Source organism: Orcinus orca, chromosome 2 (genome assembly GCF_937001465.1).
Source record: "Orcinus orca chromosome 2, mOrcOrc1.1, whole genome shotgun sequence".
NCBI lineage: Eukaryota > Metazoa > Chordata > Mammalia > Artiodactyla > Delphinidae > Orcinus > Orcinus orca.
Window position 1 is genome coordinate 200,110,545 of NC_064560.1, and position 18,837 is coordinate 200,129,381.

At 40.9% G+C, this 18,837-nt stretch overlaps 2 protein-coding genes and 1 long non-coding RNA gene across 4 annotated transcripts in view; 1 reads left to right on the forward strand and 2 right to left on the reverse strand.

The window, feature by feature from the left end:
• The window catches only part of LOC125963659 (uncharacterized), a 239,044-nt gene that overhangs the window by 156,824 nt on the left and 63,383 nt on the right, over positions 1–18,837 (reverse strand). The window lies entirely within an intron of this gene.
• Positions 1–18,837, forward strand: part of TDRD9 (tudor domain containing 9) — a 106,355-nt gene that overhangs the window by 8,428 nt on the left and 79,090 nt on the right. Inside the window, exons 2-5 of the mRNA XM_033421290.2 lie at positions 8,259–8,365; positions 15,534–15,631; positions 16,886–17,107; positions 17,798–17,920. Of these exons, the coding sequence (XP_033277181.1) occupies positions 8,259–8,365; positions 15,534–15,631; positions 16,886–17,107; positions 17,798–17,920 (550 nt within the window). The remainder of the gene's footprint in view (positions 1–8,258; positions 8,366–15,533; positions 15,632–16,885; positions 17,108–17,797; positions 17,921–18,837) is intronic.
• On the reverse strand, positions 707–2,942 carry RD3L (RD3 like). The gene is made up of 3 exons (XM_004262443.2): positions 2,501–2,942; positions 1,810–2,115; positions 707–1,433 (listed from the first exon to the last, which is right to left on the reverse strand). The coding sequence occupies exons 2-3, from the start codon at positions 2,106–2,108 to the stop codon at positions 1,136–1,138; spliced, it is 597 nt and encodes a 198-aa protein (XP_004262491.1). The 5' UTR covers positions 2,109–2,115; positions 2,501–2,942; the 3' UTR covers positions 707–1,135.

Here is an 18,837-nt window from a genome sequence, read left to right on the forward strand (position 1 = left end):
CTGTAAGCTTTTTTTTTTTTTTTTTTTTTTTTTTGCGGTATGCAGGCCTCTCACTGCTGTGGCCTCTCCTGCAGCGGAGCACAGGCTCCGGACGTGCAGGCTCAGTGGCCATGGCTCACGGGCCCAGCCGCTCCGTGGCATGTGGGATCCTTCCGGACCAGGGCACGAACCCGTGTCCCCTGCATCGGCAGGTGGACTCTCAACCACTGCGCCACCAGGGAAGCCCCTTTTTTTTCTTTTTAATGGAAAAAAACTCACTCGAATAAATCTCCAAATATAAAGTTATGGAAATTAGGTTCCTTGGATTTACTTTTAAGAATGGTATAGATTCTAGCACTTAATCATAGAAATAAATCTGACTAATGAATAGTTCCCTACTTTAATGAAATTCTGAGAGATTGAATTTTATGTTAAATATTTTGCTATTTTAAATGAACATAATATTGGTTTAGATTATAGATTGGCATTGACTGTTTTTCTTTGAGTAGCTGTTACTAATGTTGTTAAACTAGTCCATTTCTTTTTTGCTCATGTAATATAGAGCTGTTTTTTTAAATACTTTTCCTTAATGCTGGTTGAGATTAAAACGAATCTCAGTGTTGGGATGAAGCACTGCTTTGTTTTCAAACTGCACATTATTTTTTCCCTCACTGCCGTCTTCCTCCTTCCCCGCAGAGAATGACTGATTCATTGTTATATTGTAAAGATAAGATTCACATCAATCGTTTATTTTATTCTATACATAGTTCTTTTTAGAATAAAAGCAAGGTTAATGTCAAAGTTAATTTATCGAATTTCATACTTGGTACTTTCATACAAATTTCATATTTCACATTTCAAAATAAAATGCCTTAGTTCCTGTTGGGATGTGTTTGAGGTATAAGAAAATACTTCAAACATTTTTTGAAAATATTTAGGAAACATTTTAGTTAAAAGCATACTGTTCAATGAAAACATTGCATTTTTAGAGTGGTTAAAAAAGGAACACTATTTAAAACATAGGCTACATTGACAGGAATTTTAACTTCTGATCTTGAGACAAAGAGTAGCATTAAGTCACATCACTTTCTCTTTTTTCTTAATATTAAGGGTTCCGATACTAAGACTGTCAAAAACTCCTCTGTTTACAAGTAATTTAACTTGATGGGTAATAATATGGTAGGTTCCATATCGTATGTGAGAATGTTGGGAACCTGTTCTTTGTGTTTTTGTCTACGTAACTTGAAATAGTGGGTATTTCATCCTTGTCTGGACTCTTGGAGCTTTCTCCTGGGATCATGGAGCGAACAGGACAGGCAGCGCTCTGTGACTCTTCCACGCCTTCTTGCTGACTGCCTTTGTCAGTACTACTTAAGAAGTCCTTCAGAACTTGCTTGAAGATGTAGACAATTTCCCATGGCAGTACATCATTTTCTGCCAGAACTTCTCGAAATCTAGAGGCAAAGCAGTTATCAGTATTCAATTCAGAAAATCTCTTTTGTCGTATCCCTTTGTCTCCAAAATTCAGCTTAGATAATGTAACCACACAGTAGTTACCCACCTTTTGAGTAAACTGCACATTGCTTTAAAATTATACTTCTAGTAAAGAAATTTCAAAAGAGACTTTAAAACATTTCCTAGCCAGTGAAATACCAACAGTGTTTTTTTTTTGTGTGTGTGTGTCCGGCCCATCCTTAGGGATTTTGGTTGCTGGGTAGTTGATACACATGATTAAAAAATTTATATGATATAATACGATTTCCAATCTAAAGCTATGAGGAGCTTAAACTTGACAGCAAATATCACAAGAAGGGAACGTAGTATTTTTACCTGCTGAGAATAGCTCCAGTTTGACAAGGTTGAACCTGTGAGCAAAGAACTTCAAGTTGTCTTTGTTCAGTAGCTGGGATGGTTGCGTGGGGATTCTGATAGTTTCTCAGCCAATTGTAATCCACACCTGTTCTTTTCACTTTTTGCTCACTTTCGATCTCTTGTATTAATCTCTCTCGTTCCTTTAGATGCCATTTTAATTCCCGAAGCAGAGTCTTTGTCACTACTTCTGAGTCAGGGTAGCGTGTGGATTTGTAGGAATTGTGTTTTGGCCATTTCATCCAGCCAAAAAGTGGCATTTTTAGCCTATGGAAATATTCTCACTTGTTTATTTGCATAAAATATTATGGTTCTGATGAGCAAATATTTGTTTCTTTACAGTAACTTTGCCAGAAAAGTGCATGAATTTTTCACTGGTTAGATATACAGGTCAAAATAAGATTAGAATGGATTAAAGTCTTAATTTCTAACTAGGCCAGTGCCAAAAACCAGGCTTTGAAAATACTTTTATGTAGCTAAGGAGAAATGAAATGCAGTCAGATAATCTACAGACTGAACAATTTTCTGAAAATACCACTAACACTTGCTATTAAAAGTTCTTAGGAGGCTTTAAAATATGAACATATAGGAAAGTGCTATCTGCAAACATACTTTTGACTTATGTTTTGTACAGAAAAGGTTTAAAGATTACCTGTGAAGTTGATGGATCCGATGTGGTGATGTTGCCGAGGAGTTTACTTGAATTGGTGATGAAGGTGTGCTTCACTCAGGCATATCTCCTTCTCCTGGATGTGTCCCCTGTTGAAAGAATGATTCTCCTCCTTTACCCACCGAAACTGTATTTGAAATAACTAACCTTCTATGTTAGGAATGAGGTTGTGATGTCTTCATTTGGAGAGAATGCTCATTAATTCACCTTGTAAGTAAGCTAGAAGAAATGACAAAAATAACTTACTATTTAATCTTTACAAATTATATAATGGTTTGCCTTTTGAATGTAGCTCAGTGTATTTGAAAGAGATGCCGGCAGCTACAGATTCTGGTCCTAAATGCATTTAGACATATCTTTGATAAAGAAACGAAGAAAGGTCGTCTGAAGCACCACAGATGCGCTGCCAGCTCAAGTGAAGACTGTCGCACGATGTGATGCTTTGCTGTGCATAGCTGCGGGTCACAGTTTAGTGCTGTATTTTTATGCCTGTAGAGCTCTAAAAATAACCATGTTGCTTTTATTCCTCAGCTTAACTTTCAGGCGGTTTAGAAGCCAGGTCACTGTCCCCTCTAATGAAAGCAGGAAAAATAGATCAGACTTGACTATTTGCACAATATACATTCTGAGAAACCTCGTTACAATTGAGCAAAGTAGGCAAAGAATGCTGATATCAGTCGTGTGAAATATTTAGTAAATGTTATATTCTGTACACATTTTGTTTTTCTAAATAGTATTTAAATTTGTATATTTAAACAAGTTGTAATGCTCGAGGACATTACATACACATAAGTAGATAACTTTAAAATATACTTTATAATCTCTAAAAACATGGTGATAAGACAATAATAGATTAAGGTCAGAAAAAAAATAGAGACTTGACAACATATCAAGTTCACAACAAAATCTTATAGTTCATTATAGAAAATCATTTTCGTGTTTTCTTTTGTAGCTGAAAGTGAAACTTATACTCACAGTTTGGGCGAGTACTGATGTGTAATTGGTCTTTATTGTGCTAGTTTTCTATTCCAGAGAGGTTTGTGTCTTTGGTTTAAGCATGGACAGGTTCGTTACTCTGTAGTTCTGTGTTAAATGACTGTGTAGTGGCTTTTCCTTTTATAATATTTGTTTCTTCTGTTGCTTTTTCCTTCAAATGAACTGTGAAGAATAGACCTCGTTTACATCAGACCTGCATGTCATGCATGATAAAGAGTGATGTGTGTGGTCATCCTCCAGCTCCTGTTACTTATATATGTTAGAAAAACCCAGATGTCAGGATTCATTATCTGTAACTAGAAGGTTTTCATATTACATTGTGTATAGTACTGTGAAAGGGAAGGGAGTAAAGTTTATCATGACAGAACTGTCCTATCTGATTTTCTACTATAGTTATGATGAGTCAGGCTGCTTCTCCCTTTGAATAGACTCGTTGTCATTGCTTTAATTTTTAAATTTTTTGCCTCTGAAATGGTGACAAAAATATCAAAAATGTATTGGATGTGGAGCATAAACCGACTTTCTGTTCCAGGCCCTCTTTAGTCTTGCCTGTCCCTTCTTCTCCGGCTTGCTCTCTTACTCTACCTGAGTCTGTCTGTCGTGTCAGCCAAGCCTGACTGCCCCACACAGGCCGTGCTCCCTCCGGCACTTCAGCTTTGGTCACACTGACTCTCTCTTCTGAGTTGCTCGTTTTTCTTTTCCATGTACCTACACTGTAATTCTCTTATTTATTTTTGCCTGTGTTGGGTCTTCGTTGTTGCGCGAGAGATTTCTCTAGTCGCGGTGAGCGGGGGCTACTCTTCATTGTGGTGCGTGGGCTTCTCGTTGCGGTGGCTTCTCTTGTTGTGGAGCATGGGCTCTAGGCTTGTGGGCTTCAGTAGTTGCGGCACGCAGGCTCTAGGGCGCGTGGGCTTCAGCAGTTGTGGCATGCGGGCTCCGTAGTTGTGGTGCGTGGGCTCAGTAGTTGTGGTGCGCAGGCTCAGTAGTTGTGGTGCATGGGCTCAGTAGTTGTGGCTCGCAAGCTCTAGAGCGCAGGCTCAGTAGTTGTGGCTCATGGGCTTAGTTGCTCCGCCGCATGTGAGATCTTCCCGGACCAAGGATTGAACCCGTGTCCCCTGCACTGGCAGGCAGATTTTTAACTGCTGTTCCCCCAGGGAAGTCCCTATACTGTAACTCTTTTTTTCAGGGCTCAGTTTCGATACCAACTAATTTTTTCTTCTGTCTGAGGGAAAAACGTTTTTCCCTTGGCCCCCACGCCCTGTTCCTTTGAATTCCGGTTTTATTTCTCTTTACTGTTAAACTAATAGTCCTTTACAACTAGGTTCTGTCTGTCCTCCACTTATTTGCAGCTCTCATTAGCTCAGCAGATAGTTTTGACTGTGCCATGTCCTAGATGCAGGTTAGGGACTGGGGATGCAGCAGTGGACCAGACAGACCTATCCTCTGTCCTCATGGAGCCCGTGTTCTAGTGGAAAGATGAACCCGAGGACCCAAATCACCCAGTGCAGTGGTCACGATACACTCGAGGTCTCCCCAGTTCACTGTGGAGGTCAGGGAAGGCCTTCTGGGTAGGGGCTGTCCTTTGAGCAGAGGTTTAAAGACCAGCGAGGAAGCCACACAACGCGCGTCATGCGGCCAGCTCCCTCCTCAGCTTGGCCTGTTAGCGCCTAGCTGGCTATTGAGATTCAAGTCTGGCCTTCACGGAGCTTTCCTTACACCTCGGCGCACATTCAGTGCGTTTTCCTTTGATCTTCCTCGGGTAAGCCAATTTTCCTAGTACTTAGTGTGTGCTACTTGCATTATTGTACATTTTATTTTTTCTGTCCTATCTCCGGAGATTGTTATGCCCAAATGGCATTCTCTGATTACAGTAGTTCCCCTACTACCATGTAGATAGAGAACAGAAATATTTGTAGATCAAGGTAAGGAAGTACCTTTGCATTAATCCTTCCTGTTTGTTGGGAGTATAACCAGATTAATGTTGGATTTTATTCGTCACACATTTTAGTAAGTTGAATAAATGAATTATTTCTAATGAATTGCAACCTCATTAGGCTATTTTGTGTGGAAGACATAAAGCTTAAACTATGACGCAGTTAGGTTAATTTCTTTTTGGTCTTTGTCATGGTTTTCTAGGCTTTATCTTCTTAGCTGAACAGCAAAAAATTTTATGACTTGAAGTGAGATAGGATCATATCATTCATTGTGTGTGTCTGTGTGTGTGTGTGTGTGTGTGTAGAAGTTTAAGATGTGTAAGGAAGTACTTAAGTCTAAAAAGACAAAATTTTGGAATCTTGAAGGGCAGGCTAAGGAGCCAGGTTGTTTATATACAACTTGTATATATTTATGGTCAGGGGGCCTTATACAGTTCTCAGCAGCATTTGATTGCAATTAAAGGAAGATTTTTCATTGTGAGAGGACTGATATCTTTCTGTTTTTAATTCCTTTGCTACTGAATTCAGAGTTCTGAATTATTGGTTTGTTCTTTTTGGCTATTAAAGATGCAGTTAATATTTGAGAAACTGTGATGTTAAATTCCTTTTCCCAATATTAATTCCCTCTTTAAAATACTCTAATTAAAACACACTAAGATGTACTTTCTCATGTTAAAAATCCTATTCTATTGGGTTGTCCACATCTTACTGACTTAAGAGAATTCTTAGTGTGCGTCTGCGTTCTGTGCTGCAAATGTTCACTCGAGAGAGACCACTGTTCTTGCTCTGTAACCTTTATAGACGTTGTTCATAAGTTTTACATTATAGTTTAGTTTAGTTTGTTGATATTTTCCTTTTTTGACTTTTCCTTTTTTGTGTTCTTGTTTAAGCCCTTCTTTACTTCAAAGTTACAACATACAGAAGAAGGTCAGCTTTTTAGGCTTAAAAAAATAAGTACTCCTGGGTGTTGAGTTGGTTTGAAATTGATTTGAGATTGGTTTGAGGTGTAGGGATCCCCAATTTGGATAATCATTATTCAAAGTAAGTAGTCATTGTTCCACCCAGGAGATTTTCCTGATTCCTAGAACGCCCAGTAACCGTGTGGCGTATCCTGGGTATTTTGAATATTATATTATATTATGGGACTCTGGGTCTTGCTTAAATCCTGTGGGGATTGCAGCTGACCAGCTGTGTTCAGGCTGCAAGTTCCAGCCAGCTTCCTTTGGGCAGTGGTCCCTCCGGTTTTCAGAGCCTTTGCAGGGCTGTCTGGATCTATCTTGCACTGTGCCATCTAGTGGCCGTCCTGTAGCTCAGTTCTCAAAGTCTGTGATGGGCTGTTTGGGGTCAGGGCACTCCTGCCAGCCCAGGGGTGCGCCCAGCAGTTCCTAAAGGTTCTCAGGTGTCTGCAATCTCCCTGGTGCTTTCCCAGCCCAGGGCCTCCCTTTTCTGGTCCTCTGGCCAGAAGACAGGGGCTTTGTTGCCCTGCTCTGCCAGGCACTTCTTGCAGTGATGTCTGTCTCCCAGGCCAAGCAGTGGGAGGGCAGAGAAAGAAAAAAGGCAGTGAGAGTTGGCCCCACCCTCTTATAGAGGGAGTTTCCCTCCCTCAGAGTTTGATGCTCCCGCCGCACCTGGCTTGTGAGAGAATGGAGAAAAGAAAAATGTAAGGTGTGCACTGCCCCCGTTTTGAGTATTTGGAGTCCCCTTTCCTGCTGGACCATATGGTAGCTCTATTTTTAGTTTTTTAAAGAACCTCCATACTGTTCTCCATAGTGGCTGCGTTTTGGAAAACAGCCACTTTCTGTTTCCACCAACAGTGTAGGAAGGTTCTCTTCTCCACACCCTCTCCAGCATTTTATTATTTGTAGATTTTTCGATGATGGCCATTCTGACTAGTGTGAGGTGATACCTCATTGCACTTTTGATTTGCATTTCTCTAGTAATTAGCAATGTTGAGCATCTTTTCATGTGCCTCTTGGCCACCTGGATGTCTTCTATGGAGAAATGTCTACTCAGGTCTTCTGCCCATTTTTTGATTGGGTTGTTTTTTTTTGATACTGAGCTGTGTGACCCATTTGTATAGTTTGGAAATTAAGCCCTTGTCTGTCGCATCATTTGCAAATATTTTCTCCCATTCTGTAGGTTGTCTTTTTTTTTTTTATGGTTTCCTTTGCTGTGCAAAAGGTTGTAAGTTTGATTAGGTCCTTTGTTTATTTTTGCTTTTATTTCTATTGCCTTGGGAGACTGACCTAAGAAAACGCATTGCTACGATTTATGTCAGAGGATGTTTTTCTTCTGTGCTCTCCTGAACCTGTAGCGTCTTGACTGCCTTTAGTTCAAAATAATCCTCATGCAAAAGTGACACATTTTGGGGAGGCTCATTCTGAACCCCTACAGCTCCCATACATGTCTTTGCATGTGCTTCCTTGTCTACAGGTGCTGCGAATACTGCCCTTGGGGAAGATACTGAGGAAAGAAGTGTCAGCTGGCAGGAGATGTGTTCTGAGGTTAATAGGACAGGTCACAGTGCTCTGCAGAGTAACCACTTGTACCCATCTGCCTCCCTCTCCTCGTAACCTAAGCATAGTTGTACTTCTTGCCAATTCAAAGGGTGGAAAAGGTTTCTCATTGTTTTAATTTGCATCTATTTGTTGACTGACTGTGAATTTGAGTGTATTTTCATTTGTTTATTGACGATTTGCAGTTTTTTTAATAGGACTTAATGTAAAAGTAACTATTCAAGCATTCTCCTAGCATGTGGGAATTCCTTGGCTTTCTGTGAACAGTGCACTAACTTCTGATATTCTTTGCAGGCCACTGAGCCAGAAGAGCTCAGAGACGGAGTATATTAACAAATACAGAAAACTTGAAGCACAAGAGTTTGATACGTATGGCAGTGATCATTCAGCCAGTGGGCCAGGTAAACGAGTATCTTTAAATATCATAAAATATGATATGTGAGTTGTTCACATGTTAAAACATTGACTTCTTTTTTTTTTTTTTTGCGGTACACGGGCGTCTCACTGTTGTGGCCTCTCCGGTTGCGGAGCACAGGCTCCGGACGCGCAGGCTCAGCGGCCATGGCCCACGGGCCCAGCCGGTCCGCGGCATGTGGGATCTTCCCGGACCGGGGTACGAACCCGCGTCCCCTGCATCGGCAGGCAGACTCTCAACCACTGCGCCACCAGGGAAGCCCTAAAACGTAACTTCTTAAAAGTGTTTAAGAAGTGTATTTTGATCAATAAAGAATCCGTATTGCTTGTTAATTCAGGATTTTGGGGGGAGGAGTATATGACAGATTATAAATTGTGAGTGTGTGATGATGTGTTGTGAGCTGCTCATGTTTTCCTCTCTTAAGTACAGTGTCTAAATAGTCTGTCCTTTGGAAGACTACTAACGGTCCCTGACCTTACTATTAATTAGAATTACTTAAAATTGTTATTATAATTTTAATAATAACAATACAATAATATATTATTATAAAATTATTTTATTGTTATTAAAATTATTATAGTTTTAAAAATAATAATCATATTAAAACAAAATTTTAAATAGTACATAAATGTATACAATAAAAGGCAAAGGTCCTTCTTAACCTCTCCTCCTCCCAAGAAGGAGATACAAGGATGCAACTGTTCAGACTTTAGGTTAAGCTAGTTACTTTCTGTGAGTATGCACTTTCTTTTAGTGAGCTGATTGTCTTATTAGCATTAGACCGTATTCATATGACAGAAGTAAGTTTTTGATTTTTTTGCTTTATAAAAGGTTATCCGTCACAAACTTCCTACCAATTCAGTCAGGAAGTTCTGCCTCCTTTCTTTCTACTCTGTGTACTTATGCTCGGACTTAGGGACAGAAGTTGGGGTTAGGGTAATATTTTCCAGCCTTTTTGAAAATTACGAAATATAGTCCATACATAAAAGTATACTAATCCTTATTCTTCTTGGTCTTTATTTGGGTTTCTTGACAATGTAAAATATTGGTATCTTTCATCAATTCTGGAAAATTCTGAGCCATTATCTATGCTCCACTCTCTCATGCAGTTTTGTATTTTTCATTTTTTTGGTCACTCTACTATATGCAGACTAATTTCTCATTGTTCATCTTTCTCCTAAGGCAGAAGCAGCTTTGAGTTCTTTGTCTTCCTCTCTGTGTCCTTGCCTTATTATAGACTTTGGCCTGGTGTTTCCTCTCTCTCTTGCCAAGCTTTCGGTTTTTTAAACATGATGTTTGTATATTTCGTCTAGCATCTTTAGTTGTCCTCAGGAGAAATATTTGTGTGAACAACCCAGTACATTATTACCAGAAGTGATAGTTCAAAGAGATAGTGTGTCCTTTGATTCAATATTTACTTATTCTAAGAAAAGTACAACGTAGTACGTGTAAGAACATTTATTGCACTGTTGCTTATTTATGGGAAGCCTTAGAAGTCTCTTAAATGTCAGTGAACAGAGGCCTGGTGATTTTTATCTGTGTAGGGGAGTGTGTGGACTTTGATAGAAGCCTGAAATAGCTGTGTGTTATTGTGGAAAGACATCTGTCATTTAATATTTCCTTTTGGGGAAGTGTGTTAGTTTTCAGAAGACTCTTGATGATGTGATCCTTCTTGTTGCACTCACATATACAAACCCCGAGCACACCACTGTGGGTCCTGGAGCCTGCCATAGGGATTGCCGCTGTGTGGAGATGGCTAGATGACAAATGAGTGCCTGTAAGTGCAAGTGTCTGCTCTTGTAACTTTTGATTTGGATTCATATTTGAAACTGCTATTTGCTTTCTCTGTCCATGGCATCTTAATATATTTGGAGCTTTTCACTAGGCAGTCATATAGCTTTGACTGCACTTGGAGGATTGACTCAACGACCAATGTTTATCAAGGTGTGTGCCAGGGACGGTGTGAAGCAATGAGAATATAAGTTAAAAAGACCTGGTCCCTCCTCTTACAGAGATTATCATTTAATCATGTAGTTACACAAATAAATGCTTTTGGAGGTAAATCCTCTGAAAGATAAACTCTCTGGGGACTTAGGACAAGGGTTTCTGCCTTTAGCTGGGGTATCAGGAAAGTAACAATTGAGCTTGGAGCTGAAGAATTAATAGAAGTTATAGAAGTTACCTAGAGAGTTTGGGGATCAGGGGGAGGGGGAAATGTATGCAGAGGGCCTGTAATAGGAGAAAGCCTGGGGTGTGGGTGGGCAGGGTCAGTTGGAGACTGAATAATAGCCCTTCACAGAGATCCTCACCCTCCTCTTCAGAACATGTGGTGACTGTGCTACATCACATGGTAAAAGGAACTTTACAGATTAAGTTGAGGAGCTTGAGGTGGAGGGACTGGGGGTGGGTCTGGTGTAATCGCAGGGCTGTAAGCAGAGTCAGTCATAGATGTAAGGACAGAAGCCGGAGTGATACAAGGAGGGGGCGGTGAGCTAGGGAGTGCAGGCGGCTTCTTGAAGCTGAAGAGGTGGGGAATGGGTTCTTCCCCACAGAGCCTCCAGAAGGAACCAGCTGTGCAGACCTCTGGATCTTAGCCCAGACTGCTTTTGGACCTCTGACGTTCAGAGCTGTAAGAGAATACTGTAAATGTGTGTTGTTTTAAGCTACTAAGGTTGGGATCACGTGTCACAGGAGCAGTAGAAGACGAGTGAGGTTGTGTTGGATGAGGCTGGATGAGATATAGGCACAACTGGTGATAGGGCCTGGGGTCATGACTAAGAATTTTAGGTTTTTTTTTTTTGTTTGTTTGTTTTTTTGTTTTTGCGGTACGCGGGCCTCTCACTGTTGTGGCCTCTCCCGCTGCGCAGCACAGGCTCTGGACGCGGCTCAGCGGCCATGGCTCACGGGCCCAGCCGTTCCACGGCATGTGGGATCTTCCCGGACCAGGGCACGAACCCGTGTCTCCCACATTGGCAGGCGGACTCTCAACCACTGCGCCACCAGGGAAGCCCAAGAATTTTAGTCTTAATACTCAGAGCAAGGGGAAGCTGTTGAAAGTTCTAGGTTTACCTTGGCATGAGTGTGTGTGTGGGGGGGAACGTCGAGGGATGAGATCAGTGTTTTGAGAAGACCACTCTGGTCATATTGGAGAGACTGGACTGGTGGGGACCAGCATGGACATGAGGAGAAGTCCAGGTGAGACTGGATGGTGACTGATGACTGGGGTGATGGCATGGAGTGGGGAGCTGGTCGTGGGATGGCCGGACAGGACCAGGTGATGCATGGATGGGAATGTGAGGGAGGAGAGGGGCCGCAGGAAGCAGGAGATGCTGCTCCATGCTTTGAAGTGCGGCAGTGCCTATGGGAAGGAGATGAGGTTCTCGTGTGTGTGTGTGTGTGTGTGTGTGTGTGTGTGTGTGTGTGTGTGTGTGTGTGTATACACAGCTATTTCTATCTCTATTCTGTCTGTTTACATTAAAACTGTGAGATTGCACTGGTACCTCTAATTCCAGTCCAGCCCGAAGGTTTCAACGTGAAAATTTTGTTATATCCAGTTTAAAATACTTTGATTCAAAATACCTTTGCTGGGACTTCCCTGGTGGTGCAGTGGTTAAGAATCCACCTGCCAGCAGGGAACATGGATTCGAGCCCTGGTCTGGGAAGATCCCACATGCCATGTAGCAACTAAGCCCGTGAGCCGCAACTACTGAGCCTGCGCTCTGGAGCCCGCAAGTCACAACTACTGAGCCTGCATGCCACAACTACTGAAGCCCGTGTGCCTAGAGCCCGTGCTCTGCAACAAGAGAAGCCACCACAGTGAGAAGCCCATGTACTGCAACAAAGACCCAACGCAGCCAAAATAAATAAATTAATTAAAACATAACAATTAAAAAAATACCTTTGCTTTTGGCGTGATACAGGTGTTATTTCATCTATATAACTGTTTTAAAAAATCATTTCTGAGTAGAAATCCAAGAATGCACATTCAGTGAATTTCTGTGAATTACATTAGAATCATTGTATATAGTTTAAAGTAAATCATTTTTTAAAAATTGAGATTTAATAGCATTTCTGAACAGCTTGACCTTGGTTCCAGGCTGTGGACTCCTGCGGGGTTTCTGTTGTTTTCATATAGCAGTTTTGAATTTGTCCTGGCGTGGTGTCCTTAGTTGTGATTAAAGGCCACAGTGCTACCTCCCTTTTAATTTGGTGATATTTTTGGTGGTGGTTTCCATCCCTTTGATAGCTTTTCTTTTGAGTTTAAGAGAATGGCCTGTCTGGAGTTTTTAATAACTGAAAAGGGAAATATTCAAATTAAGTTTAATTTTGTGTTTGGAATACCAACCCATACTTGGAAAAAGTGATATGTAATTATTTTGAAGATTTGATTTTATACTTAAATCAGCAATGTAATAATTAAACTTATTTTCTGTAGTGTACAGTGTCTAGATTTTATGATAAGAAACGTTATTATGTTCTCCAGTTAAAATCCATTATATACTGTTTGGAACCCTGACTGCTGAATTTTTTTGGTTAGATTTTTTGTATTTGAGAAACTAGCAATTTTCATGGTTTCCAGTTTTTTCCAGTTCATGTGAGATATTTTAATGTTAATAACCTCAGATAAAGAGATAACAGGAAAATAAAATTTGAGGTTGAGGTATTTCTCATATCACTTTTGGATTACACTTTGCTGTATGTGGTTTGTTGATTTGCGTTGTTACCCGTTTTCTCTGAGAACTTACCTGTAATATTTTCCTGGCCCCCTCCTTTGATTTGGTTGCTGCTGCACAGGTGAAAGAGCTGCACAGCCGTGAACATGTCTTTTGCTTGTGGTCTTCCCTCTGGCGGTGGATGTGGAGGCTGGACTTGATTTGCGCTCAGGTCGGCTGCAGCCAGTGACCTAAAAATGTCAGCCTGTGTTTCTTGTTAAATAGAGAGAGGGCTGTGGTTTAGACAATACAGTTAGGACTTCTGCAATTGTTTTCTTGTAGCATTTCTGTCTTTAAGCAGCAACCTTCAAAATGCATGTAATCAAGGAATGTAAGTCACATCAGTGTTGTCAAAGTGATGGCTCGTTCAGCAGCACTGTGAGCCACGGCTGCAGGTTCTGAGCAAAAAATACAGCTGCTACCTTTCTGTCTTTCTAAAGAGTCTGTGTCACCTCTCTTCCCCATGCAGGCCTTGTCCCTCTCACCCTGTGTCCCACTCCCTGTCACTGCATCTCCCAGCGGTGTAGCAGCTCAGGAGCTCCTCCCTCTGTCTCTCCTCGTTAGTTGGGCCGCATGGAGTCTCATCCCTTCCCTTTGTGTTAAAAAGGCCTATTATTGATTGATAAGCCTACCAACACCAAGAATGGGAAGGTCTCTATTTTTTCCCTATTTATGCATATATCATCTCAGTTCTTGCATTTGTAGACTGGCCTGGGTACCCAGCCATCATTTAGAATTCTACATAATTTAATAAAATCTTGGAACCATTTGTAAGTTAGGAACTGTTTACACATTGAGTTTTGCTACATGTTTTGAAGGTAGTGTGGTTAAATTAAAGGGCTTTTTAGCTGAGAGTGCTTCTGGAAGGGGTGAGATTGAGCGCAAGTATACCAGTGGGAACACAGGACAGCGTCAGTGATTGTGTTTCTTAAAAGCTAAGCGGAGCAACGGAAGGAGAGTGAGATGTGAGAGTGGACAGAAGTGCACACTTTGTGGAGTTTGGCGGTCAGTAGTGAGGTGACTAGAAGGTTAGAAAGCTGTTGAGGGCAGGACTTAGAGAACTTTCCCCCGAAGTCAGTGCCACGATGCCCTAGAAGGAACTCTGTTTCCACAAAGAAGCTGTTTTTGCTTTGAGAGAGAAGAGAACTGGCTCCTCTGTTCTTAAAATTCAGAACAAGTACTGCACATTTTGATTCAACTATAGGAAAATAGCCATATTTTCATTATATAGTTAGACCGATTTTGAAACTGAGAGTATGTGTAGGAGAAAATGTAGGAGAGCAAAAACAAAGCATGGACACGTGTGTCAAGTGGAAAGGGTGACGGCAGAACAGAGGGAGAGGCTGGGGCAGAGAAGCGAAGGGCTGGGAGGAACAGGGAGGGGGGCGTTGAGGGGAGACCTGGGGAGGGAGCCAGCTCAGTGCTGAGTTTGGGGGGCACAGGGAAGCTTTCAAAGTTTATTTACTTTGGAAGTAAAACTTATTTCCCAATAGAAGTCTGTATCCTGTGAATTTTGATGATATATCAAGAATTTGTGGCATCCCCGGAGTATAGTGCGTGTATTTACAGGAGGACGTTCAATAGCGGAGCTGGGCAGAGCTCCCCAGGGTGTGTCTTTCTTTTTTTTTAAAATAATAAATTTATTTTATTTATTTTTGGCTGTGTTGGGTCTTATTTGCTGCTTAACAGGCCTTCTCTAGTTGCAGCGAGCAGGGGCTACTCTTCATTGCAGTGCACGGGCTTCTCATTGCGGTGGCTTTTCTCATTGTGGAGCACGGGCTGTAGGCACGCGGCCTTCAGTAGTTGTGGCACGTGGACTCAGTAGTCGTGTCTCACGGGCTCTAGAGCGCAGGCTCAGTAGTTGTGACACACGGGCTTAGTTGCTCCACGGCATGTAGGATCTTCCCGGACCAGGGATCGAACCCGTGTCCCCTGTATTGGCAGGCGGACTGTCAACCACTGTACCACCAGGGAAGCGCCCCAGGGTGTGTCTTTGTCAGAGTAAAGTTGTCCCTTCCAGGGTGCTTGTTCCTAAGGTATCCTTATGGTGTTTGGTTGTCTACTATGGATTTAGTAGCAAGGAATGAACACTTAACAAATTGGTGTGAAATTTCAAATAAAAGTTTGTTCTTTAAGCTAAACATTTTTGTGCCATTTTCAAGTGATGAGTACTGTGCTCTGCACATCTTTTATCTTAGAAGGTAGTGCTGAGCCTACAACACTGATTGCTGTGATGGAGGGTAAGATGGTGCTCAGCTTGTATAAATTATTCGCAGTGGGTGCTAAGGAAATTTCCTAATTACCCTGCTCACAGTGTTAGCCTGTAGAATATGTATTTGTGTGTGTGTACAGCTTGCTGTGTATATAGATAAAACACTAGGTTGTTTACCTTGTCTTTTTTCATATAAGAAATAGCATTGTATTTGTTTTGCCTGAATCCAGGTCCAAGGCCACCTTTAGCTAAATCAAGCAGTGTGATGTGCATCCCAGAGACAACTTATAAATATCCTGATTTGCCTATCAATCGATGTAAGGAAGAGGTAAAATTATTTTTGTCATAATGTAATTTTGTTGTTTGACTAAATGCTGGCGACCCAGCGCTTGGTTTCTGGTCTGAAAGTGACGAGGTGCTGGGCAGGCACCCTGGGGAGGTGGTTTTGTGTAGTAAGCGTGTTGATGGCCTTCCTTTCGGCGGTGCTTCACTTGTTCAGCCTTCCCCTGAGCTCATTATTCACCTAGTCATCCCTGCTCTGAAATAAGTGTGAGTAAACACCTGCTGGGCCCCAGGAGAGCTGCTTCTCGCAATACCGGCTGCCCAGACTTTTTAGAAAGCAAATAATGCCCTCAGCCGCAGTCTCTCTAGCATTCCACTGAGTTTTCTTTACACTCTGCCTCGTTTGTTTGCCTGGTGATTGATCAGTCATTGATATGTAATTTTAAGAACAATGTTGGGCAATATAGCAGCAGGAGGATTACACTTTTAATTGGTTACATGTTATTAAACATGGGTAAAAGTAAGCGTATTGAAACCTTAACTATACTAGCGGAAGAAGTGGTTATAGATAGGAATAAATTGTAAATGTTCTAAATTTAATTTTTATTTTGCTTTAGATCGAATCATGCAGCTTTTGTAGAGTAGATATACTTTATTAATTTTTAAGAGGCCAGTATTCAAATTAATTTGTATTCCCTGGCCATGGCAATTGCTAGAGTGATAAGAGCTTACACATATCTAGGGTGGAGGCGGGGAGCGGTGGGGAGAGATCGGGCTGGCGTTCTCGGGCCGCTCCATGCAGTCTGTACGTGGCGCACTAGAAGTTCATTGTTTTAAAGTGTGTCTGAAGAGTTTCAAATGAGAATTTAAAGCCACTTGAGTGTAATAACAGCTGTGTTTTCATGTTTCTCAGTAGAATTACACGGAAGTTCATTACAAAATTTTTAAATAATAGAAATTTAGACTTAGCAAGAGCTATAGAAATTCATTTTGGTGTTTTCATATTTATAGACGAAGAAATTGAGACATAGGGATCAGTGAACTTGGCCTGAATTTCTGTGGCCATTAGTTATTGTTCACAGTGTTCAAATTGGTTTCAAATTCAGCAGCCATTAGTAACCTTCTTTCTCTCGTTTGTGATGTTTAGGTGGTTAGGTAATAATTTAACTTTTAAGGATGAAAAGAAAATAAATTCTGAAAGTCTTCTTGAGATAAAGCTTTTGGTTCATAGGTAATACTTTATTACATCATTGTTAAATTTGTGGCAATTTTGAAGGTTTGTTTTTTGTTTTAATTCTAGGTCATTTCTTTGATAGAAAGTAATTCTGTGGTAATTATACACGGTGCCACCGGTAGTGGCAAAAGTACTCAGCTCCCGCAGTATATCTTGGATCATTACATCCAACGCTCTACCTACTGCAACATTGTGGTCACCCAGCCACGGAAGATCGGGGCCAGCAGCATCGCCAGGTGGATCAGTAAAGAGCGCGCCTGGACTTTGGGTGGTTTGGTGGGCTATCAGGTGAGACTGAGAGAGGGAGCCATCTCTCTCTGTTAATTTTTTTTTTTAATTTACTTTTTGGCCATGCCACATGGCATGTGGGATCTTAGTTCCTTGACCAGGGATTTAACCCATGCCCCCTGTGTTGCAAGCGCAGAGTCTTAACCACTGGACCACCAGGGAAGTCCCTCTTTGTTAATTTTTAATTTTATATAAGTTGATGATAAGGTGTGATTATTTTCTGCTGGAAAAGAAAATGAAATCGGTTGCTTATAGAGCAGAATTATGGCATAATTTTAAAAAGTGAATCTCTGAAGTTCTTGAAAATATTGATAACTTTAGTTTCTTTCTCAGTTGAATAGAAAAGAAGTGAGAATGCTCAGACTTGAGAATGGCTTTTATATAATTTTATCTTTCAATTATATCTTTATGTTGAAGATGTCTTCATACACAATCATTTTAACATAAAAATGATACGGGAAGTACGACTAGATAGGCCAGTCTCTCCACTCATCACGAAGAAGAAGAAGAAGAAGAAAAATCAACTTGAGAATTTCAGTTTTAATTTAGACCCTATATTTTTGTGATATACAGTAGTTTTTTCCCCTTTCTTACCTTCATTATGAAAGGAGCATAGCATTTTTTGGTAATTAAATGTGAACCATTTAAACTGAAAAATTTCTCCTTTCTTTTTTCCTTCCCCAATTTTAGGTAGGGTTGGAGAAAATAGCGACAGAAGACACCAAGTTAATTTATATGACAACCGGAGTGCTGCTTCAGAAAATAGTTAGTGCCAAGAGTTTGATGGAATTCACACATGTCTTCATCGATGAAGTAAGTGCTCTGCTCTTATGTTCATATTCCTATTTGATAAGAGAACACAGTGCAAGTTACTTGTAAAGTGTCAAAAAGTAATTTGGGTCTATATCTGCTTATTCTACTTAGAATGTTGATTTTCTGTTTTTATCCTTTGCTCTTACTTCCAAAATGCAGGTGGGGAGGTTGAGGACTGTGAATCCTTGTTTAGAGCAGGGGTTGGCAGACTACAGCCCTCAGGCCAAAGTTGGCCCCTGTTTTTGTAAGTAAAGTTTTATTGGCACACAGTTTTGCTCTTTGTTTATGATTGCTGGTGTTCTACAGAAGAGATGAATAGTTGGAACAGGACCGTATGTTCCGTGAAGCTGGAAGTATTTGCCCTCTGGCCTTTTACAGGGAAAGGCTGCTGACCCTGGTTTAGAGTGTTAGCCACATCAGACAATTAAGAACTTTAATTGTCTGTAGGTATTTTTAGTGCCTTACAGATACTTTCCATCTAGTAAAACAAGGATAATAATATCTTTTAAGAAAATGAATAAAGTAAATAGATGATATTGATCTATTCATTTTTCTAAAAAAATCTCTAATAAAGTATTGTGAACACAGTCTTTGTGCCAGTCTTAGCTTTCTCGACTTTGCTCAGTAAGGATGGAATATTTAATCGATTTTGATTTGATTCTATTCTGTTCTGTTTAGGCCACACCACGCGGCTTGTGGGATCTTAGTTCCCTGACCAGGGATTGAACCTGCGCCCTCTGCAGTGAGAACGCTGAGTCCTAACTGCTGGACCACTAGGGAATTCCCAATTTTGTTTATAGAGTTGTTTGAGGTGGGGAGATGCTGTGTTCAAACAGTTTTCCCAGGAGCTTTGGAAATGCCTCTACCCCAAACTCTTGAGTTTTAAACCTCATCAGTAATTATGCCTTGAGAAGCTT

Coding starts and splice junctions, on each gene's coding strand:
- RD3L (XM_004262443.2), bottom strand. CDS start 2,108: ATGCCACTTTTTGGCTGGATGAAATGGCCAAAACACAATTCCTACAAA. Junction 1,434..1,809: donor ACTGGAGCTATTCTCAGCAG/GTAAAAATACTA, acceptor CTTTGCCTCTAG/ATTTCGAGAAGTTCTGGCAG.